Here is a 24,490-nt window from a genome sequence, read left to right on the forward strand (position 1 = left end):
CTGCAGAGGTGAGTGGAACAGTAAGCGATCTCAGCTCGCTGATCGCACAACCGCTAGGCTCTGAAGAAGAAATCTGAATGAACAGATGCATGCTTCCCTCTCTTTATACCCGTATGTCTGGGGGAGGGACATGCAAATTCTGTCTGTCAAATTCTCATTGACTTTTTCTAAAATTCAGAGGTAACCGAGGCCTTCAAGAAAAACCCCTAGTGTTGCTTCACTCAACACAATGTCAATGTGAGCGACAGACAGGGAACAACACATTCTCAGGTCATAAATCATTAAAGAATCATTGTTAAATACTTGCACTTTTTTAAACTTTTAGATTACTTTTTAGATAAATCTTATTGTGTTACAGGATATGGAACCAGTTTTAAATGTATTTGTTCTTGCAGGAAGATGTAGCCAAGTAGTCTAACTGTCAATATTTATGCTTTTGTATTCATTTATTTGACATATTAATTTAAATTCATTTTAATTTGGTAAAGGATCACAGTGAATGTACAGTTGGATTCTGCTCATTTGAAGTATAACAAAGGTAATTTGGTTACTTAACGGTTATTGGAACTACTTAATGGGATTTCTCATTTGTTTCACAGCCTTTTAAGCAATCCTCATCTACATTAATGAGTATATAAATTTGTGTCTATAAAACAGTGGGATTTTATATGTAGGTTTTGAGGGTTGTAAGCTGTTGACACCACTAGTGGCACTGGGCTTAATTTGTAGATAATTGCAGTTTGTAATGGGAACAAAGAGTCAATGCCATGTCAGCAAGAGTGGCATTGAAATTATAGCCATTATTAGAAATGAAACATGGAAAGTAATGGCATTCTGGTTTAAATTTGACCTTCATCTTTTCATGGCATTTAATTTTGGCCTCTCTTTCACTTGGGACTACATGAAATTTAAGAGTTTCCCGAACCTTTCTTTATATCCTACTTGCCAACCTTTCTCACTGCTTAACTGTGATAATTTTATTTCTTACATCTATGTAAATCTTGTGCGTGGTGCATACTGAAAATACATAGCCATGAAACACAATGCAATATATTTATATACAGTGCATTCAGAAAGATCCCTTAATTTTTTCATATTTTGTTATGTTGCAGCCTTATGCTAAAATGCTTTAAATTATTTATTTTGTTCACATCAATCTATACGCCATACCCCATAATGACAAAGAAAAAACTTTGATAACTGCAAATTTATTAAATAGAACATTATTTTATCACATTGACATAAGTATTCAGACTCTTTGTTATGACAATTGAAATTTAGCTCAGGTGTATCCAATTTCTCTGTATCATCTTTGAGATATGTCTACACTTTGATTGGAGTCCACATGTGGCAAATTCAAATGATTGGACATGGTTTGGAAAGGCACACACCTGTCTATATATAAAAAAATATGGCTGCATTGAAGGTTCCCAAGAGCACAGTGACCTCCATAATACTTAAATGGAAGAAGATTGGAACAACGAGGACTCTTACTAGAGCAGGCCGCCTGATCAAACCGAGCAATCTGGGGTGAAGCGCCTTGGTAAGAAAGGTGACCAAGAACCCGATGGTCTCTCTGGTTAAGCTCCAGAGAACGTGTCAACACAATCCAGGTGGCAAAGGACAAGTCTCAGTTGCCTCCACTTCTGAGATGTCAATCCGCACATCTTATCACATGGCTTGTTGTGCATGACACAGTGGAGACACCGCATTTGGTGGCTCATGCTACTCACACCGATCCATGCACAACTTACCATGCACCCCATTGAGAGCGAGAACCACTAATCACAACCAAGAGGAGGTTACCCCATGTGACTTTACCCGCCTTTGCGACCAGTCCAATTTGGTTGCTTGGAGACATGGCTGGAGACACGCTGAGGTACCCAGGCCGCTAGTGAAAATTATTTGTGCACTACCAGTCTAGAGTAGGAGTATATTATTCATAGACACCTCAGTTTTATCTCATCTGTTTCAAACCTCCGATTTGGTTTTCTGTCCCCATTTTTTCTTTGTTTCATCCTTTGCAAAAAGTAAAAAGAAGAAGTTAGTTCCTGATATTTCCTTCTGTAAATATCAGAAAGATTTATTGTATTATTGCCTGAGAGGTGACATTTCAGCAGAAGCCATGAGAGGGAAAATGGAACACTCTGGGAGTAGATGATCTCACCTCTGCTCTTCAGATCTAGACAAGTTTTCACTCATAGGTCAAATCCAGCCAGCTATAATCCTGAAAATCTCATCTAAATAAAGGCTGATGTAATAAGACTTTCTAATTTTTGTTTCATCTCATGTTTTGTGCTGTATCCTGTGTAAAAGGACAGTAAAACCATGTTGAAATTGACAACTAATTAGCAAATAGAATTGAAAATGTCAGATATACTAAACATAAATGATGCCTCATGCCTAGTGTGAATCCTATATAATATGAATACTATGCATACAGTATATGGGGATCCTAAATGGAATCCTTTATACCAGTGGTGGCTGCTGGTCTTTCAAAGAGGGGAAGCTCATTTTCGGCCTACATTATAAACTTATTTACCCTATTTTTTGCACTAAATCAATCTTAGGTGTTGATCTGCCCTGCTGTTTAATTCTAATTTTTTCCTCGTAAGGAAGACTTTCAAATGGCTTCGCCAAAATCAAGTCGACAATATTAGCACCGTCTGCCATCGTGCACAGTTTCACCCGTACGACGCTAGCCTAGCCTACTGTATGAATGAATGAACGAACGAACGAACGAACGAACGAACGCTCTAAAACAAAATATATTAAACTTGGTAAAACTGAAACAAGGAATGTGGTGTATAATTGTGTGAAATGTATTACACACAATTACACACAAACGAACGAAACGAACGAACGAACGAACGCTCTAAAACAAAATATATTAAACTTGGTAAAACTGAAACAAGGAATGTGGTGTATAATTGTGTGAAATGTATTATGCAAATTGACTAGCAATTTCGCCAAACAAATATAAAGAAATAGGTTGCAGCAGTTTGTCTTTCGACTACACTTGAGAAATCTGCGATGGGACTGAGCGCTAAATAGCTTCAGTGACTTCTTATAGTACAGATTCGCTGTCAATCAAAAGGAGATGCAGTCTTTCAACAGATCCTCCAATCATCACGCGGAAGCCCGGAGTCCGGGCCAGCCCACTCCTCATTCACCCCCAGAGACGCTGAGCGTCCGTGGGCGGGACATAATCGCAGCATTTATCCAATGACCGTCTATTTTCGGAGCACTGAAAAAAACTGTTCAGAGCAGCCCCATTGAAGTCAATGGACGCTCGGCTTCAACAGGGAAATGCACTGACGCTACGGGAATGTATGAGAAGTAAATTGAGTCAGCCGACCTGCTATATGTAATGTAGCTGATTCTGAACGAACTCGTCTTCGAGATGAACGTGTTCTAATGCATTTTTAGTCAATAAATTGTTTACACAATAGTACATATTTTACCATTATTTTTTTGACATTATAGGGGAAGCTGAGCTTCCCTTGCAGTCTTAAAGAAATCCCCACTGCTTTATACTGAACGAACAGTGGCAAAAAAAAGGTTTTCTCTTTTAAGTCACACTTCAAATGTATGAATGTCATTGCATTTGATCACAAAATATCAAAAAAGTGCAATTTTCATTAAAGATAGCAAGCAAAACATTTGACAAAAATAAGTTGTTAGTTTATATCATGCAATTGTGAGAAATAAATATCATGCAATTGCAACATAGTAACAAGAAATTGCGAGAAATAAAGTAACAACTGCAACAAAATAAAGATCATATTGTGAGAAATAAAGTTAAAACTGTGAGACAGTCGCAATTGTAAGAAGGAAAGTTGCAATTACAAAATAAAGTTACTTATAATTTATTCACGTATTAATTTGGATGATTAATTTGCTAACTGCTGCATGTATTGTTGAATTTATTGTATTTGTTTAGTAATATTGACTATTTTTGAGGAAATGTTAATGAATATGAAATTACATGCATCCTTGAATTAAAAGTTTTATTAATAAGTACACATATATTTATGCTTATTTAATATATTGTGATAAATACTTTATGTAAAGTAAGAAAATATCAGTTAATCATAAAGGCTAGCTATGTATACTTAACATCAATATGTACATTTAAAGCATTCATATGTTTATTATTCAGTTAAGAAATGTACATTACTTAATATTAATAAGTGTAGGCTACATTGTGAAAGTGTGAGACATAAAGTCAGAATTAACTCTTTTATTTTATTTTCATTTCCTTGTTAAGATCTGGTTTCCATGCATATATTTTCATGTGCCCTGCAATACATTTTATGCCAGTCACCCCTGTCACTTCCTTTTCATTCCTGCCCTCTTCCACACATTATTGTCAGCATTATTGTCTTTCAGATTCAACATACTACCCAATTTTTGTGTCTCTTCTCTGTAGTTAGTTCCAAATAATCCAGGAATGTCTAATTTTTGTTACGTTTACTATCCAGAGGCGAGAGTGTGTTGTAATAGGTTGCAGAGGGACCCTTTTTCTTTTCTCGTGGCACCATGTTCGTCTCTCGACTCTTCTGAGGCCAGTTCTGAGGTGGTCTCAAATGCATCAACCCGAGCAGCGTAACTGTCGCTGAGGTTGCCATATACCCCAGGGGCCTCTGAAAGGATTTCAGTGGGACCATTGCATTCTGTCTGAGTGTACGCAGACATTGAGACCGAGTCTAACTCCATACTGAGAAAGAGATGCTCTTTTTCCAGTTGACCCGAAGCCCCAGCCGGCTGAAGTGGCTGAGCACCAGGTCCCTGTGTGCCCACAACATGTACCACGAGTGAGCTAGATGTAGCCAGTCTTCGAGATAGTTTAGAATGTGGACGCCCACTTCCCTTAACGGGGCAAGGGCTGCCTCTGCGATCTTCGTGAAGGTGTGAAGTGACAGGGACAGATCGAGGGGGAGGAACTCGTACTGGTATGGAAGTATGCATCATTAAAAAATCTACCGCCGCGAACCAACCTTGATGCTGGACGCTCGCTATGATGCGTCTCTGCGCCAGCTCGATTCAGGCTCACAGGTCCAAGATTGGTAACAACCCGCCACCTTTTTTGAGTACGATGATTAGAGGCTGTAAGACCGCTTCTTCACCTCGACTGGAGGGACAAGCTCTATCGCATCCTTCTGTAGGACCCTTTTTCTTTCTGTTCCATGAAAACTTCAACCTTTATTAATGTACACATAAAAGCTGGTGTGTAAAAGAGTGAGATGAGGAGATTCTCTATGAATGTCTGTGGATGCACCTCACGCCAGCATTCATTCATGCTCTCTGGATCAGGATGCAGATGGCTTGATATGCTAAATACAGGCAGTGTTTTCATTGGGTTACTCCTACATTTATCTTCGTTTTTTCAAACAGAGGACACAAAATACTGCTCTTTAATGGCTGTTTTATCATGGTCTGAGGATATAGAATTCTTAGGGTTTAAAACAGCAAGGGAAATGTTCATCTTTTTAAAACTGCACTAACAACTGTATCAAATCTCAAATCCAGTATTACATTTTTTTTTTCTTATCTAATCCTTTCGATAATATTTTTTTAATAGCCATAGATTGTGCTTTTTATATCTGATTGTATTGAATATTTTACCTTTGCAATCGCAAAGCTGTTTGTAACATTACTATCATATTAGGCAACATGATTTCAAAATCGACTTGTATGTAAGTAGTATATTGAGCTCTTTTATTTCAAAATATCAAGGCAATTAAGTTTTGTCATGATATGACCTATTTCATATTTTCACTTTTATACATCTCATAAACAAATGCTTAAAATGAAGCACTTGTCTTTCCAGTGTTCCTATACCCATTTCTTATCATTATTTTACCAATTCAGCTTGAAAAATATTAACATTATGTTGTCACTTAATGCCAAAAAAAACATGTGCGACCACATCATTATTGTATCAACAGTAATGCAAGCCTATCATCTCTGATAGGGCAAATTACACAGTATGCTAAATGACCATCAGCTTTCCATAGTCTTAGAAACTATTCATATATTTTTATTAACCATCAAGTGGAAATGTGTTCTCCGAGGCTCGTTTTGCAATTACATTTGCCTGTGACCATTGCTTTATCACTAAATTATCAGTTTCTTACATGCTGTGTGGATTTCTAATTCTTTTGAGGCAGACTAAGGATAAATAAAACTTTGCTCAGGTATGCTGAGGTTTGTTGTAATCAATATTTCTATTGATTGACTGTCAAATTCCATAAGTAATCTATATTATATACACTTTCATTATTGTGTTGGAGCAGATCCATGCTATGACAAAAGACAGGGCGAGCACATAGCAGATGTGGATGTGCACATTTTTAATTTCAAGATATTCAATCTTAAAGCAGCCAAATAAATAAAGATGTTTACTTATGATTTATTTATGTATTGATTTGGAGGATTTATCTGCTAACAGCAACATGTATTGTTGACGTTTATTGTATTTGTTTAGTAATGTTGACTATTTCTGAGTAAATCTTACTTAATATGCACACTTAAAATTTCATGTACACTTGCATTAGAAAGTTTTATTAATAATTAAATAGTAAATATATTAATTTATGTTTATTTAATACATATATGAAGAAAATATATAAAGAAAATATTAATTAATCATAAAGGGTAACGTCTCAGTTACTGATGTAACCTCCATACCCTGATGGAGGGAACGAGATGTTGTTTCGATGAGTTGACACTAGGGGTCACCCTTGGGAGCCCAGACATCTCATCTTTGAGAAAAGGCCAATGAGAATTGGCGTGTGGGATTTGCATGCCACTCCCCCTGAAATACGGATAGTAAAGGAGTGTAGCTTGCAATCACACACTCAGGTTTCGCACTGAGAAGCCGAGCCAAAGACCTGGCAATTTCAGCGGTTGGTTCAGTGTTGTGGCAAGAGGGACACACGTCTCGTTCCCTTCATCAAGAAACGGAGATAACATCAGTAACCGAGACGTTCCCTATCTGTCACTCACTCGACGTTGTGTTGATGAGTTGACACTAGGGGTCCCAATGGAAAACGTCACAAGAGCTGATCCCGGGTTACGCGGACTGGCGGTGGGAGATGGGCAGAACTATGTGTGCCTCGTAGCCAGCGCAGCAACTCCCAACACACTGGCAGGCATAAAGTGGTCCCCTACACCTCAGAGAGTGGCTAACTGCTCAGAAGTTTAAGGACTGGCTGGCCCAGCGGTAGCCATCTCTATTGCTTGCCCCGGATCAACAGCAATAGCCTCCTCGGGGCAAGTATTCCCGCCAACAATTAAAGGTAGTTGATGTGCCAGCACAGTCACTGGCCGGTCCAAGGGCAAGCGATTGTGTGCCCTTTACACACGGCACCCCAGCCACGCTGGTCCAAGATTGGTAACAACCCGCCACCTTTTTTGAGTAGGGGCTAATTAGGGGCTGTAAGACCGCTTCTTCACCTCGGCTGGAGGGACAAGCTCTATCGCATCCTTCTGTGGGAGGGAGGCAATTTAGGCACACAGCAGCAACATTTTCACCTCTCACTGTAGTGAAACGGACGCCGCTGGACTTTGGCGGGGGCCTATCGAACTGAATTGCGGACAGTCCCGATCTGCCATCGCGGGGGGTTGGGGAGCGCGAGCTATGCCCCCAAGCCCCACGCGAGGGGGAGCAACTGTGTCGGACATACCAGCTCCTTGTAACCACTCTCGGAACAGCATGGGATGGGGGAGGAAGATTTTTGTACTAGTAGCCCGTGGAGACCATCACATCAGGGGTGGTTTTGCCACAGCTGGGCATGCAGGAGGCCCGCCTCTGAGGTGCAATACCTGCCAGAGAGAGACATGTTGCCCGGTGGTCATAATAATGATGGCTGGGGACACTGACTGTGAGGCCCAGGAAATGAGAAAACCACTCTTTTCTTAGAATGTGGGTGAAATAAGAAAAGAAAAATAAATAACTTCCACCTGGCCCTTCACGGGGGAAGAAGTTGTGCACTTACCAGCTCCTGTGCAGCAGATCTTCCTGGGCTGCCCATCTCGGAGAACACTTTGAAGCCTTCTTGGGTCCTTGGTGACCAGCCATGAGATGGGTGGCATCTGCTTTCTGTGGGTGGCTCAATGCCGGGGCTGGCCTACTGGGGCGGGCTGTGGTAGAGCCAGTGTTGCTGCCGCAGGGGGACGCCCTTGGAGACAAAGAGACGGGGGTGTGAGACATTGCATCGCGCCATGGCAGGATGTGTTGTATGGTCCCCGTCTGCCCGAGAGATCACGTCATGATCATCACTCGGAGGGCGAGATCAGTTACCGAGCGCAGTTCCTGCATCAGCCTCGGGTCAGAACTACCCTTGTGCAGATCTTTGAGTGCCTCAGCTTGGTTCACTTGCAGGAGAGCCATGGCATGCAGGGCGAAGGCGGCCTGTCCAGTGGCACTGTAGGCTCAATCATGAGTGACAACATAAACCCACAGTCCCTGGTTGGGAGACTCAGATAGCTCTGCCAGGTGGCGGCACTCAGCAGGCGCAGGTGCACCGTAATGTCCTTACCAACCTGGGGAGTCGCCGAGCACTCCCTGGCCGCCCCACCATCGACGGTAGTGAGAGAGTATGAGTATGATACAATTAACATCAGTATGTACATTTTCACAAATAATTTTACTAAAAATTTATGTTTACATATACATACTATTAATATGTATCTGTACATATTAATTAATAATACACATAAATGTATATGTGTGCTTAAATTAAATTAATCTGTGCACATATTTCTCTGTTTTCTTATAAAAGGTTAATTTTGAAAATGTTTTAAGAATAAATACATCGAGAACTTCAAATTTGTTCCTTAATTGTCATCATATTTAAAATACAAAAATATATAATGTTGCCAGCATATCAGTTCTGCCATACATTTAGTATGTGTGTGGGTATGCATGAAACGGTGTGGTTGAAAAAGCCTTTAGATGATGGATCGGTGCATGAGTCTCTCTCTCTTTGTATCTGATGTCTATTCCAGTGATTCATTCTCACATTTGTCTGTAATGCTGAAGAGGTTCTGGACAAAATTTCGTTTAATACAATCTGCTGGACTCTTCTGCCTCGTTTTCACATATATTTATGTTGCTCCTGTCTTACTGATTTTAAGATGCACTTAAGCAAGGAAACAGATTGCATGGAAAGAAAGGGTATATCATAGTGAAATATGATTTACATTTCTCCTCATTGAAGACAGTTACTGATGTAAATGAAGCCTGATGGTTGCTGTTGTGTTTTATTGAATGTTTCATTAAGAAAACTTTGCACATATTCAAACCGGTCCAGTCATCAACATCATTTTAATTTTTTATACTTTAATATGGTGCATTTAAAATGTTTTTGTTGTTCCTTGGGGTGTCTTTTGGACTTTTCAACATTCTTGTTGTAAGATATAAATGTGAACAAAATGAAAGCACTTTTATGTCTGTGTGTCATTCAGTCTTTTTCTTAGTAAAGGCAAGCAGAAAATGAAACACAGCTTACAGAATCATTCTGTTGAAAGTTCTCAAACATGTACTCAACTCCACAGCTTAAATGGTGTTGGTAAATTTGTTTCTTTAAAAGTTGTATTGATATAGTCAATGATCTTTGGATAGATTTGGAAAATATGTTGAATTACAACTGGGAAAAGAGGGCACGTCTTCGCCTCTAGGGAGGGGAAAGGCGCTATGCACAAACGGTACAACCGGCCAGCTGACCCAAACTTAACTTTTTGTGTCATCTGATAACACACGGGACAAAACTGGCTCAACCCTGAGGTTATAAAACCTTGCAAAGGTGTTAGGTGTTGCCCAGCCCGCAGCTCTACAGATGTCTGCTAGAGAGGCACCATGGGACAACACACAAGAAACAGCAACATCCCTGGTAGAATGGGCTCACAGGCTAGCAGAGGGTGGCACATGCTGGGCATGGTATGCCATAGTGATGGCACTGATGACCCAGTGAGCGGTCCTCTGTTTGTATACAGCGCTTCCTTTCCGCTGACCACCATAGAAGACAAAGAGCTGCTCGGAGCTTCTAGAGCACGCACCAGACAAAGCAACACCAAGGATGATTCTGCCTCCTCCTGGGGCAGCACTTGCAGGTTCACCACCTGATCCTTGAAAGGGGTCGTGAGAACCTTGGGCATGTAGCCCGGTCAGGTCTCAGGATGATGTGAGAGTAAGCCAGACCAAACTCCAGGCACAGTTCGCTGAAAGAGAACGCCTGCAGGTCCCCTACTCTCTTGATGAAGGTGAGTGCTGTCAGGAGGGTGGTCTTTAGAGAGAGCCCCTTTAGCTCAACTGACTCAAGGGGCTCGAAGGGAGGTCCCCGAAGGACCACGGAGATGTCCCTTGAGGGAACGAGGTGCGGCCTGTGGGGGGGTTTAACCTCCTCGCACCTCTCAGGAACCTGATGATCAAATCGTGCTTCCCTAAATACTTACTGTCCACTGCATCGTGATGCGCCAAAATAGCGGCCACATACACGTTCAGCCATCTCTCCAACTTCTCTTGCAGGAAGGAAAACACTGATCCTACTGTGCATCTCTGGAGATCTTCGCCTCGGGAAGATCACCACTTAGCAAACAGACGCCGCTTCAGGCCATATAGGCGCCTCATTGAGGGGGTCCTTTCATGAGTGGTAGGCCACTCAAGTCTTCCACGTCCTGTCCGGGGGCCAGACATGCAGATTCCAGAGGTCCGGTCGCCGGTTTCAGATGGTGCCCCGTCCCTGAGAAAGAAGGTCAATCCTCAGGGTCACGAGGAGCATGAGGTCCGGGACCCAAGTCCAGGAGGGCCAGTAAGTAACCACTAAGAGGATCTGCTCCTCATCCTCCCTTACCTTGCACAACGTCTGTGCAAGTAGACTCACTGGGGGGGAATGCATATTTGTGTAGCCCCAAGGGCCAGCTGTGTGTCAGCGCATCTGTGCCGAGGGGAGCCTCGGTCAGACAGTAACAAAGCTGGCAGTGGGATGATTCTGGGGAAGCAAACAGGTCTACCTGTGCTTCGCCGAATTGACTCCAAATCAGCTGGTCCGCCTGAGGGTGGAGACCACTGAGCATAACCTGCCATAACAGCGCATCCGCTGTGCTGTCGAGGTGGACCGGGATGTGAGTGGCCTAGGGAACTCCTGCCCATAGGAATGCTAGGTATTTGTCCTCATAGCCCATGGACACCATCACATCGTGGGCGGGTTTGTGCCATGGCTGGGCGTGCAGATGCGGGATGCCCCGGGGCACCGTACCTGCCAAAGAGAACCGGTGGCCGGTGGTTGTGATAAAGATGGCTGGGGAGACCGGAAATAGGGCCCACTGAATGAAGAAACTGCTCTTTTATTGAGAATGTGGGTACCGCAGCCCGTTGGGCGTGCGGCAAAATCAAAGTATCAAGTGATTTGATCAGTTTGAAAAGTTGTTGGTCTAATTTTTATATATCATTTGATGTTTTAATAACAGGATTGTGAGAATTATAAGGAGTGATTTATGTGTCTCTCTCATTCTTTCTGTTCAGTGTTTTAATGAGACTTCATCTGATTCCAGCACAAGACCAAATCAGAAACACATGATCTAGTGTGATATCATTGAGATGTTTGTGTGTGTCTTTATTATATATTATATTTCTGCAGCACAACACCACAGTAAATCTACTGTAAATCATAGAAGCTTTCTGAACTCACACACTCTTCACACCAACATCAGCATATTTATCATCTTTACACAAAGTATTGTGCCATCTAATGAAGAACTGAATGCTTCTGGACCATCAGAGAGGCCGTCAGAGCTCAACACAGAAGAGGGAATCTCCATTTATACATTTTAAGAAGTCATGAAAGACTCAGACAGTTATATGTGTCATGGTCATCATCACCTCTATACAACAAAAATACTTCTCAAATCAACAGTTTAATTGATAAAATATACATGCTGTGTAAGTTTGTGTGTGTGTGTGTGTGTGTGTGTGTGTGTGTGTGTGTGTGTGTGTGTGTGAGTGAGTGAGTGAGTGAATGTGTGTGTGAGTGTGTGTCTGTGTGAGTGTGTTTGTGTGTGTGTGAGTGGTCTGCTTACCAGTTCCTGTAATGCAGTTTCCTGAGTCCCGGGGCTGCCCGTCTCAGGGGCTCTTTCAAGCCTTCTTGGGGTGAGTGCCGGGCTGTGGCAGAGCTGGTGTTGCCACCGTAGTGGGACCCCCAGGGCGATGAGCAGACGGAGTGCGGGGTCTATAGCTCTGCCGGGGCAGGATGTGTTGTATAGCCTTCGTCTGCTTTCTTACCATTGAAAACTGCCGGGCGAAGTCTCCAACGGTGTTGCCAAACAGCCCAACCTGGGAGATGGGGGCGTTAAGGAAACAAAACTTGTCAGCCTCGACCAGGTTGAGCCGTTGCGTTCCTGGACCACCAGGGTTGACATGTGCGTGAATACCTGGAGGAGAAGCTCCCTTTGATGTCCCCATATCCCTCCAGGGCTAATCAACCCCACCTCGTATCCATAGGTAGAAGGACCGAGTTGGGGAGCCGCTGGGTTGCCTTGCCCTCTTGCCTTGCGAAGGCGAGCTGCGACCGCAACGCAGCCATGGTCAAGTCCTCGCAATGAGGACATGAACATCCACAAATGCTGACTCCACGTAGGTGGCACCCAAACACGTAAGGCAGCGATCGTGGCCGTCAGAAGCGGAGATATATCGAGCACAACAAGGAAATATACACAAACGAAAGGCATCTTGAAAAGACGCTTTTTTTGCACCACTCTTTTAGAGAAAATATATACTCTTTTGTGAATTTATATATATATATACGTGTATATTTATATATAGGAAGATCTGCTCTGCTGTCTAAGCAACCATAGTGTGCTCTGCTGTCAACACAACCGCTCGGCTCCAAAAAAGAAATCTGAGTGTGTGTTTGCAAGCGGCACTCCTTTTATACCCGTATATCCGGGGGAGAGGCATGCAACTTCCACAAGCCAATTCTCATTGGCCTTTTCTCAAAGATCAGAGATGTCTGGGCTCCCAATAATGAACCCCTAGAGTCATCTCACACAGACACAACGTTGAGCGAGTGACAGATAGGGGAAACATTTTTGTGTATGTAGAAATTAACATTAACCAAGTTTATTAAATGTTGTAAATGTGTTGTTCATTGCTAGTTTATGTTAATTATTAGTAATTGGTGACTGATGTTAACAAATACAACTTTATTGTAAAGTGTTAATGTTTTATTAATTAATCTAACTTTTGATTTATTGAACTTTTGATTAATTGTGTATTTATGTTACTGTGAATTACAATGAAGAATTCCCCTAGGACCTCCACTTTTCAGATATACTTCATGTTTAATATCAACAGTAAAGTTATAGTTACATTTTGATTGCTTTGGTGCTTGTAGAAAGGAAAACTCAGATATCATCTTTGGTAGGGTATGATGTATCTGGAAGAAAGGCGACTGGTGCACAGAGACCTTGCTGCCCGTAACGTCTTGGTGAAATCTCCAAACCACATAAAAATTATTGACTTTGGTCTTGCTCGATTCCTGGATGCTGATGAAAAGGAATACAATTTAGATGGAGGCAAGGTCAGTGTTAAATTTGAAGGATTGGGATCCAATGAATTAATTTTTAAATAAATATGTACAGTATATAATATATAGAAAGTAATTAGTGAGAATGATTGTCACTTGTTTGGATGAATTTAATATTTGAGTGCTAAATAAATTTTGTTCATAATGAAGTGCTCAATGTATGCAGATGCCTATCAAGTGGATGGCATTGGAATGCATTCACAACAGGAAGTTCACACACCAGAGTGATGTTTGGAGCTATGGTAAGTTATACACTACTTTTTTAGGGTTGTATTTTGCATGATTAGTACTACGTACACAGTATTTGATCTCTCTCTCTCTCTCTCTCTCTCTCTCTATATATATATATAATTATAATATTATAAATTATATGTATGTGTACAGTCTTATATTTATTTACAGTCTTTTAGTATATTTTTTTAAACATTGGGTAACTATAGTATATTTAAGAAACATTGGGTAACTATATATACTTAATATGGGTTAAGGTTAGGGTTGGGTTTAGGGTTAGCACATAGTAATATATGTAGTTGTTGCAATTCTATAGTAAGTAAATGTAGAACAGTACTGTAAAATAAAATGCTACCATTATTTTGATATGTGTGGTACTGCTCAGCGTGCTTTTCACAAAATAAATAACAAATTATGGTGTATTCATGATATGATGTATTTATTTACTCTTATTCAGGGGTGACTATTTGGGAGCTGATGACATTTGGAGGAAAGCCCTATGATGGCATTCCTACGCGAGACATTCCAGACATCTTAGAGAAGGGTGAACGTTTGCCCCAGCCGCCCATCTGCACTATAGACATCTACATGGTGATGGTGAAATGTGAGCGGAAGGGAGGGGGTATCATGTTGTATCTTGTTGATGCATTATGCAATACCTTGTTGACAAGCAATTAGGGAAAAAAATAATAAATAAATAAATATATATATATATATATATATATATATATATATATATATATATATATATATATATATATATATATAGTATACAGTATATTCACAGATGTAACAGTTACAAAAATGTGTTTGATAGTCCAGTAGCCTTTTGCTTGCTTACTGGGGCCCCATAATTTTCAATTGCATTATTCAATTTAACTTTAAGTAATCACACCATCTGGTACATCATTTGGGATGATTTGTGTAAATGTGTAAAAAAATGAATTCACTTGACTATTTTGGTGGCACCAACTTACATTAAAGTTATCAGAGGGTAATACCATAATACTTTGAAATATGCCATGGCACTGTATGATTACCATATTCATGTACCAGTACCTTGATATTTCAATGGTATTGTAATTTCAAGTTTATTAAAGTATTTCAACCATGTTATTACCATATATATATATATATATATATATATATATTACCATCTACATATATTACCATCTACATGTTTCAGAAGAAAATTGCTACTTTAATTAACGAAAGTGGCATTCAACTGATCACAACGTATAGTCAGGACATTACTGATGGAAAAAAACAGCACCATCACTATTTGAAAAATGACATTTTTGATCAAATCTAGACAGGCCCTATTTCCAGCAGCCATCACTTCAACACCTTATCCTTGAATTGCTAATTTGGTACTAGAAAATCACTTGCCATTATAGCAAACACAGTTGAAAGCTATTTAGTTCCTTAAATGAAGCATAACATTGTATTTGTGTTTTTCTTTTTTTTTTGTTGCCTCAGTATGCAATAGACTGGCATGTCTTAAGGTCAATATTAGTTTAAAAATAGCAAAAAAGAAACAGATTTTTTTTTAACTCGACAGTCAATCATTGTTTTGAGGAATGAAGGCTATACAATGCTTGAATTGCCAAAAAACTGAAGATTTCATACAAAGGTGTACACTACACAAAGGTGAACAGTCTACAAAGACAAAGAACAACTGGCCCTAACAAGGACAGAAAGAGATGTGGAAGGCCCAGATACAACTTAACAAGAAGATAAGTACATCAGAGTCTCCAGTTTGAGAAATAGACACCTCACATGTCCTCAGCTGACAGCTTCATTGAATTCTACCCACTCAACACCAGTTTCATGTACAACAATAAAGAGAAGACTCAAAGGTGCAGGTCTTATGGGAAGAATTGCATAGAAAAAGAAACTTTTGAAACAGAAAAAAAAAACGGTTAGAGTGGACAAATAATCATAAACATAGGAGAATAGATAATTGGAAAAGAGTGTTATGGATCTTAACTCCATTGAGCTTTTGTGGGATCAGCTAGACTGCAAGGTGTGTGAGAAGTTCCCGAAAAGACAGCCATGTGGCACTACTGCAAGTGATACAGGAAGTGTGGGGTGAAATGTCACCTGAGTATCTGGACAAACTGACAGCTAGAATACCAAGGATCTGCAAAGATGTCATTGCTGCATGTGGAGGATTATTTTTGATGAGAACTTTTTGAAGTTTTGAAATAGTTTTTCAAATTGTAATTGTAAATTTTCACATTATTAATGTCCCGACTATACATTGCGATCAGTTGAGTATCTGAAGTATCTGGCTTAGCAGCGTCAAATACTAGAATTTAACTGATAGTGAATACACTGATTTGCTGGAATCAGTGAGAAGCTAGGCACGAGAAGCGGAAACCATTTGAATTCGGCACAGAATTCTACATCACCACCCTTGAATTTACTATAGTAACTCTAACTTACTTTAAGCAGAAATAGATTGATAATGAAAATGATCATTCCTTCAGCTCTATTAAATTTATCGTAGACTACATTAGGAGAGTGAAGGTATATAATACATTTTTGTTAGAACTTTTTAAAATGTATATTTCATATTTTTTGTTTTTACATGTGTTTAGAGTAGGTCTACTGTTTATAATTACAAAAATGGCATAATTTGTTTCATAGAAACTTGTTACATCTAACCACGGTAGTGAAGAAGATCCATTCTTGCATGTGTTTACTATGGTCTTGTTACAAATACCACTGTTAAAACTATACAAAATTAATAATTAATGAATAAATAAAATAAAGTCAAATGTAAAATATATTAACAATATCACTTTTAATATTTGTTAATAGATTGATAATGAAAATGATCACTGCTTCAGCTCTATTAAATTTATTGTAGACTATATTAGGGGAGTGAAGGTATATAAATACATTTTTGTTAGAACTTTTTAAAATGTATATTTCATATTTAAAGTTTTTACATGTGTTTAGAGTAGGTCTACTGTTTATAATTACAAAAATGCCATAATTTGTTTCATAGAAACATGTTACATCTAACCACGGTAGTGAAGAAGATCCATTCTCCCATGTGTTTACTATGGTCTTGTTAAAAATACCACTGTTAAAACTATACAAAATTAATAATTAATGAATAAATAAAATAAAGTTTTTTTATTAGTTTCTGTCTTCACACTTTCATTCTATAGACCCCAGATATAGCCCTCATCTGCTTGATTCATGATGCATAAGCCTGCTGAATTTATTTACAAAACTTGAAAATTATGCAATGCATCACAGTTGCATTGAGCAAATTAAGCAAATAGCACAAATATTGAGTGTTGTGTTATTTATATTTTTTTCTGGTGCTTTTAAATCATGTCACATAATTATGCATGTTTAATCTATAAGATTATCCAGACAATCTTATAGACTGTGTAAATAAGCAGCTGGGTGAACAGTGGGGTGTCTTAGCTGGCTCAATTAAATAAACACAGAGATAAAAAGAGACACAGACTGATCCCATTAATTCTAATTACATTTTAACTGTAAGCTGTTGTTTGTGGTTCTACATGCTGTGACATCTGTAACCTCACGGACAATGACATGTGAAATACTGATGGAGATAAGACATGGTGCGATTCTGTGAGTAATTGCTGCTCATTTGGATAATTTGCTTGAGGGTGAGAACTGAAAGACTAATTGGGACAAAGTTAATTGGGAGGAAATAAGGAGCAGACTTCTGAAAGGTAAGGGGATAACACTTCCTGTCAGAGATATAATAGAACTGTAACAGTTAGTTAATTAATTTGGGGCAATTTTTAACACTAATGTAAAACAGCAGCTTATAGACATACAAATGGATCTATCTATTTCTATGGTAATCTATTTATAATTGTTATACACTATTATGATGAATTATTACACTACATGGAATATTTGTACTTTAAAAAAATAGACGAAAGGGTATACATTTATGAAAAAAAATAAAGAAAAAATAAATGCAGACCAGTTACAAAACATAAGATGTACACTTTCACATAGATGTTAATCTATATTTTAACCAAAAATTTTACGTTGATAAAATAAAAAAGATACAGTATGTGTCACCTTCCCAACTGCATTTTATGTGCATACAAACTTTGAAATAAAGTGTTTATATTACAAAACAAATTTCAGGCCAGAAAGGACACTGGACTACAATTTATATAACATTAGATAAAAAAAATTGTGCAGTCTATATAGTGACCTAGTATAAATGCTGCTGAAAGGGATTGTTCACCCAAAAAATGAAAATGTTCTCATCATTTGCTCATGCCATCAAAGATGTGTGTTTCTTCGCTAAACACAAATTAAGATTTTTTTAAAAATATCTCAACTCTGTAATGTAGGACCTCACAATGCAAGTGAATGGTGGCCAGAACTTTGAAGCTCCATGAAACATATAAAGGCAGCATAAAAATGATCCATATGTCTCCAGTGGTTAAATCCATAACTTCAGAAGTAATATAATAGGTTTGGGTAAGAAACAGATCAGTATTTAAGTCCTCCTTTTTACCAATCTCCACTTTCACATTCTTCTTTTGTTTTTGGCACTTTCTTTGTGCATATCACCACCTACTAGGCAGGGAGAATTTATATTACAAGAGGAGGTAAATATTGATCTGTTTCTCACCAACACCTATCATAACGCTTCCAAAGACATATATTTAATCACAGGAATCTTTTAGAACACTTTAATGTTGCCTTTGTGTGTTTTTTGTAGCTCCAAAATGTTGGTACCCATTTACTTGCTTTGTGAGATCCAACAGAACTGAGATATTCATAAAATATATTTGTTTGTGTTCAGCAGAAGAAAGACAGTCACATAATTGGGATGGCATGATGGTGAGAAAATAAAAAGAGAATTTTAAGTTTTGGGTCAACTATCCCTTTAAATACAACATACAAATCTGTGTGTTTTGTAAACTGGTATTTCTTACTCTGTCTTTCCTCCAGGCTGGATGATTGATGCTGATAGTCGGCCTAGATTTAAAGAACTCGCTGCAGAGTTCAGCCGAATGGCGAGAGACCCTCAGAGATACCTCGTCATACAGGTGAGAATACTGTTATTTTTGTATTACATCTAACCTTGGAAATCAATACTTTTGTGCAACACCGCTCATTAAACACAAGGTGATTGCAGTGAGTGATGGTGTCATTTTGGTCTCAGGGGGACGATCACATGAAGCTGCCCAGTCTCAACCACAGCAAGTTCTTCCAGAATCTTCTAGACGAGGAGGAGCTGGAAGATCTGATGGATGCTGATGAGTATTTGGTTCCTCAGACCTTCAGTATCGCTACCTCCTCTTACATGTCAAGGCCACACATAGATACTAGTAGAGTTAGGTTTTATTTTATAAAAGTTTTATTTTTGCTTAAATTTTCTATTTAATTGTTTGAATAGATGTTCCTTGTCTTACATTGGAAGATTTATCATGCACAGTTTGAGAGGTGTAGTATGACTTCCTCCATAGCGTTTTATGGAAAAAACTGTGCCGCAATAGAGAGAGCTTAGTAGTGAGTAGTGAGATTTATCACACATTCTGCATTCCCTTGTCTGTGGAGCACAATCTGGAAGCCTGCTGGACTCGCGTGCACTTTCATGCTTCAGAGAGAGCATGCGTGTGCGATTAGAAGCATATTTAGATCACGAGAAGAATGCCATTGAATTCACCTGTAGCCCTTCTGCCTTCTTCATTTCTCCGACATAATGTGTATCGCGTATATGTTATGGTAATAGAATGAGGTGCACATTCTACCGGTATATCGCCCAACCCTATCTTGACCTAAAAAACGTTTTTGTGTTTAGTGTTTGACTAAAACATCACATTCCATAAATAAAAAGGCTACAAATGTTGTTTCATCTACTGTGAAAATATGTAATTATAAATAATTCTAATTAAGTTTTATATCATCCTTCAATGTTCTTAAAATTCTTAAAATTATATTAACTTTTAGGGTAGAGCAAACTTTGGTTCAGGTTTTTACCTTCTCACTCTTGGGAACTTCTCACTGAGTTTTTCAGTTTTTTCTATTTTCTGTAAAGCTGATTTTTAACAATATGTATTGTAAAACATACTATACAAATAAATCTAATTAACTGAATTGAGCTGGATCAAAACCAAATGCAAGTGGACAAAAATGCCTGTTCTTTATATGACTAATGCCTCGAAAAAGTTTCAAACCAGACTCTTTTCTCTGTAATTCATTTTATCATGGTTTTAACAATGATTTAGACACTTAAATAATTTCATTAAGAAATTTGAGGCTGATCCATCCCAATCTGATTTTTTTTTACCCCAATGTAGACTCAACTGCGGTGTCATGATACAGCTTTTTGCCCAGAAGATGGGATGGGAGCCTGTTCCCGCATCACTGCTGCTTCAGCCAGTGATTTCTTTGTTCCACTAAGCACACAAGGGGTAGATCTGGACTCTCTGGAAGAGCAACACTGTAATGGAAGCTTGAAACAACAGTCTGTGTCTGGCCCAGGGGAGGATTCCAGTGGCCAGCGCAACAGTGCCGATCCCACTGTCTTTCTAGGAGAGTGGGGACCCAAAACCATTATTGATGAAGATGGTTACATGAAAAAATCATCCTCAGGTAAATAAAGAGCACATTATACTGTTAAATGATGCATGTGTACAAAAATACATAAAATGTATTTAAAAAAAAAACTTTCTATCAGTTTTGAATATGTTTCAGTAAATAACCAAATTTGGTGATGTTACTAACTTTTTTTCAGTAGCATGACAATAATGCACTACAAAAGCAAAAAAAAAAAAACTATTCACAAATCCCTGAAGGGAAGTGAGGGAAGGGAAAGGGAAGGGAAGGGAAACTATTCACGAGTCCCTGTGAAGGATATTAGTTATTTTTTTAATGGAAAAATATTTTGTTACATCCTGCTGTTCATTACTATGTTTAATACATTCAGTAAATTAGGATCATTTAAATATATTATTTTAGTTTTTTAGTATAAATGTATTTTTCCTTTTAGGACTGACTTGGTAAATAGGCTACTGCTTCTTTAGAAACCCATAAACTTCACAATTCTCCTTTCTCAAGTTTCCTGTAAATTCACTCTGGAAATATTTTATTACACATGTTCTCTACCTGACCAATACCATTACAGTCTCTCTTTTTCCACTTCAGATAGTTTAAAACAAAAGAGTGTCTGGAGTAGAACAATTCATTGTGTTGGGTTGAGTAGGATGATAAATCAATAGATTCTGCGTTCCTACATTACAAATCTTGGCAGCAGTTATAAGTCTCATCCTTCACCTTAGAGACCTCAAACCAAAGAGTGCAGATGATTTGTGGGTGGTGAGCTACAAATTGTAACATTTGATCTGAGAGCTCACTGTTCTTTGAGCTTTGCCTTGCTAAATGCTACGTAGCCACATAGTCCTTCAAAAGTATATATGCTTAATAAAATAATACTTTTGAAGGACTATGTGGCTACGTTCCTATTTAATTAAAACTGTTGCTTACTTTTAAACTGAAGCTATTTTGAAACTTTGGCACAGCAATCTACGAGCTATTTCTAATCTAAAATGGCTCAAAAACAGTCAAACCCTATTGAAAGTGTAGTTAGCAATGATAAAATTTACTAACAAACAATTGCTAACTTTAAAATTTAAATTACTTTAAAATAATAGCTTAATAAGCTACAACCTAATTGTCATTTATAGTAGTTAAAACAGTTAAACAACCCTTTTGAAAATGTAGTTAGCAATGATACAGGTTATTACAGACAATTGCTAATTTTGAAACTGAGGCTACTTTGAAAATTTAGCTTACCAAGCTAAAAGACATATGTAATTTCAACTATTAAAAAGTCAAACTAACTTTTTAAAAATGTAGTTAGGTATGCCACAATTAACTTATAAACATTTGCTAATTATGAAACCGTAACTTCTTTGAAACTTTAGCTTGCCAATTAGCTACAAGCTATATTTAATTTAAAGTAGTTTACAAAAAATTCAGCTACACTTTTGAAAATGTAATTAGCTACACTAGGAGTTACAACAATTTCTAGCTACATTAAATGGGTTTCCGACCAACTATTATGCACATTTTGAAATTGTGCTTAAGAAATCCTGAATGGAAATGCTTGATATGCGAATAAAAATTCTAAATTCGCTTAAAATTCAATGCGCTAGAAGGAGGTGGATTTTCTAGAGTTTTGCATTAGTTAAAATGCACATTAAGTCGATGAAAACTGTTTATTTGCAAAATGATGACCATTCGTGCATGTGTTATGAGTGGGCATTAGCTTGATGTGACTAGCCCACTGAAAGGTCCGACCTTGGCACACAATTCTTTGAACATAGCGCTTGTCATTCAGACACCACATCTAGTCAATATAGTGGGTCCTCATAATCCACCAGAAAGGGGGCTCCCAGGTATGCAGAGATTGGTGGTGTGTGTGCATTGCAGCTATTTCAGCCCACATTATATCTGATATTACACTTATTCTGCGGTGTCTCATGGATGCATTTAATAAAATCAGATACTTGCTCCAATCTTGCAAATAAAACTGTCCCCAATGCAGGGAGAGGTCATTCAGCAGCTCCATCATGACAAGTCGGCTCCCTTATGATAATTCATATTACGTAGTGGATGGAAACGCACAACAATTTGTATTTTCGCAAGTCAAATTTTTAGAAATGCTCTAAAAAATGCTAAACATTTTGGATGGAAACCCAGCGATTGAAGCAACATAAGTGAGCTACAGTTGAAGTCAGAACTTTACATACACTTAAGTTGAAGTCATTAAAATTATTTTTAACCACTCCACAAATTTAATATTATTAAAAGTCATTTAGGACATCTACTTTGTGCATGATGCAAGTACATTTTCCAACAATTGTTTCCCGACAGATTACTTCACTTTTAATTGCCTATATCACAATTCCAGTGGGTCAGAAGTTTACATTCACTAAGTTAACTGTGCCTTTAAGCAGCTTGGAAAATTCCAGAAAATGATACCAAGCCTTTAGACAATTAGCCAATTAGCATCTGATAGCAGGTTTACCTGTGGATGTATTTTAAGGCCTACCTTCAAACTCAGTGCCTCTTCGTTTGACATCATGAAAAAAAAATAACAAGAAATCAGCCAAGACCTCAGAAAAAAATTTGGACCTCCACAATTCTGGTTCATCATTGGGAGCAATTTCCAAACACCTGAAGGTGCCATGTTCATCTGTACAAACAATAGTATGCAAGTATAAACACCATGGGACCACACAGTCATGATCCTGCTCAGGAAGGAGACACATTCTATCTCCTAGAGATGAACATAGTTTGGTGCAAAAAGTGCAAATCAACCCCAGAACAACAGCAAAGGACCTTGAGAAGATGCTGGAGGACACAGGTAGACAAGTATCTATATCCACAGTAAAACAAGTCCTGTATCGACATAATCTTAAAGGTTGCTCAGCAAGAAGCCACTGCTCCAAAAGCACCATAAAAAGCCAGACTGTAGTTTGCAAGAGCACATGGGAACAAATATCTTTCTTTTTGGAGAAATGTCCTCTGGTCTGATGAAACAAAAATTGAACTGTTTGCCACAATGACCATCATTATATTTGGAGGGAAAAGGGTGCGGCCGAAGAACACCATCCGTGAAGCATGGGAGTGGAAGCATCATGTTGTGGGGGTGCTTTGCAGCAAGAGGGACTGGTGCACTTCACAAAATAGATGGCATCATGAGAAAGGAAACTGTGGATATATTGAAGCAAAATCTGAAGAAATCAACCAGGAAGTTATAGCTCGGTCACAAATGGGTCTTCCAAATTGACAATGACCCCAAGCATGCCTCCAAAGGATAACAAAGTCAAGGTATTAGAGTGGCCATAATAAAGCCCTGACCTCTATCCAATATAAATTTGTGGGCAGAACTGAAAAAGCATCTGCGAGCAAGGAGGCCTACAAATCTTACTCAGTTACAGCACTTCGGTCCGGAGGAATGGGTCAAATTCTAGCAACTTATTGAGAAGCAGATGGAAGGCTACCCAAAATGTTTGACCCAAGTTAAACAAGTTAAAGGCAATGCTACCAAATACTAACAAAGGGTATGTAAACTTCTGACCCACTGGGAATGTGATGAATGAAATAAAATATGAAATAAACAATTCTCTCTACTATTTTTCTAAAATTTCACATTATTAAAATAATGTAGTGATCCTAACTGACCTCAGACAGAGAATATTTTCTATGATTAAATATCAGCAATTGTATAAAACTTTAAATGTATTTGGCTATGTAAACTTCATTCTTAAACTTCATTCTTAAACTGTTTATATTTTAATCTGTTAAATGTTACTTCCCTTTATGAGCGAGCATAGGCCAAAAAATTAAATACTAAAATTGAAATGGTCAAAACTTTGGAGTACAGACCTAAATTGTAACTATTTTTAAAGAAGATACTTGGAAGTTTATTGTGGGAGTGAAATCAGTTAAAAAAAGAAAGATAAAAAGTTATAGCGGTTTAAATTTATTTCAATAAAATGCACTGCACTAAATATTTATCTTTTTTATTAAAAAAAAAATATGTATTTAAAAAAATATGATCAAGCCTAACAAAATTCCAGAAAATCAAACTCATATGGCTAACATTGTTGTGTAAAAATGTTTTAGTTTGTTAGTTA

The 24,490-nt window shown here is 38.3% G+C and overlaps 1 protein-coding gene across 1 annotated transcript in view; it reads left to right on the plus strand.

The window, feature by feature from the left end:
- The window catches only part of LOC127651416 (receptor tyrosine-protein kinase erbB-4-like), a 364,872-nt gene that overhangs the window by 328,178 nt on the left and 12,204 nt on the right, over nucleotides 1-24,490 (plus strand). The window contains exons 21-26 of the mRNA XM_052137221.1: nucleotides 13,428-13,583; nucleotides 13,756-13,831; nucleotides 14,278-14,424; nucleotides 18,792-18,889; nucleotides 19,006-19,176; nucleotides 20,144-20,438. Coding sequence (XP_051993181.1) covers nucleotides 13,428-13,583; nucleotides 13,756-13,831; nucleotides 14,278-14,424; nucleotides 18,792-18,889; nucleotides 19,006-19,176; nucleotides 20,144-20,438 — 943 coding nt within the window. The remainder of the gene's footprint in view (nucleotides 1-13,427; nucleotides 13,584-13,755; nucleotides 13,832-14,277; nucleotides 14,425-18,791; nucleotides 18,890-19,005; nucleotides 19,177-20,143; nucleotides 20,439-24,490) is intronic.

Source organism: Xyrauchen texanus, chromosome 11 (assembly GCF_025860055.1).
Source record: "Xyrauchen texanus isolate HMW12.3.18 chromosome 11, RBS_HiC_50CHRs, whole genome shotgun sequence".
Lineage (NCBI taxonomy): Eukaryota > Metazoa > Chordata > Actinopteri > Cypriniformes > Catostomidae > Xyrauchen > Xyrauchen texanus.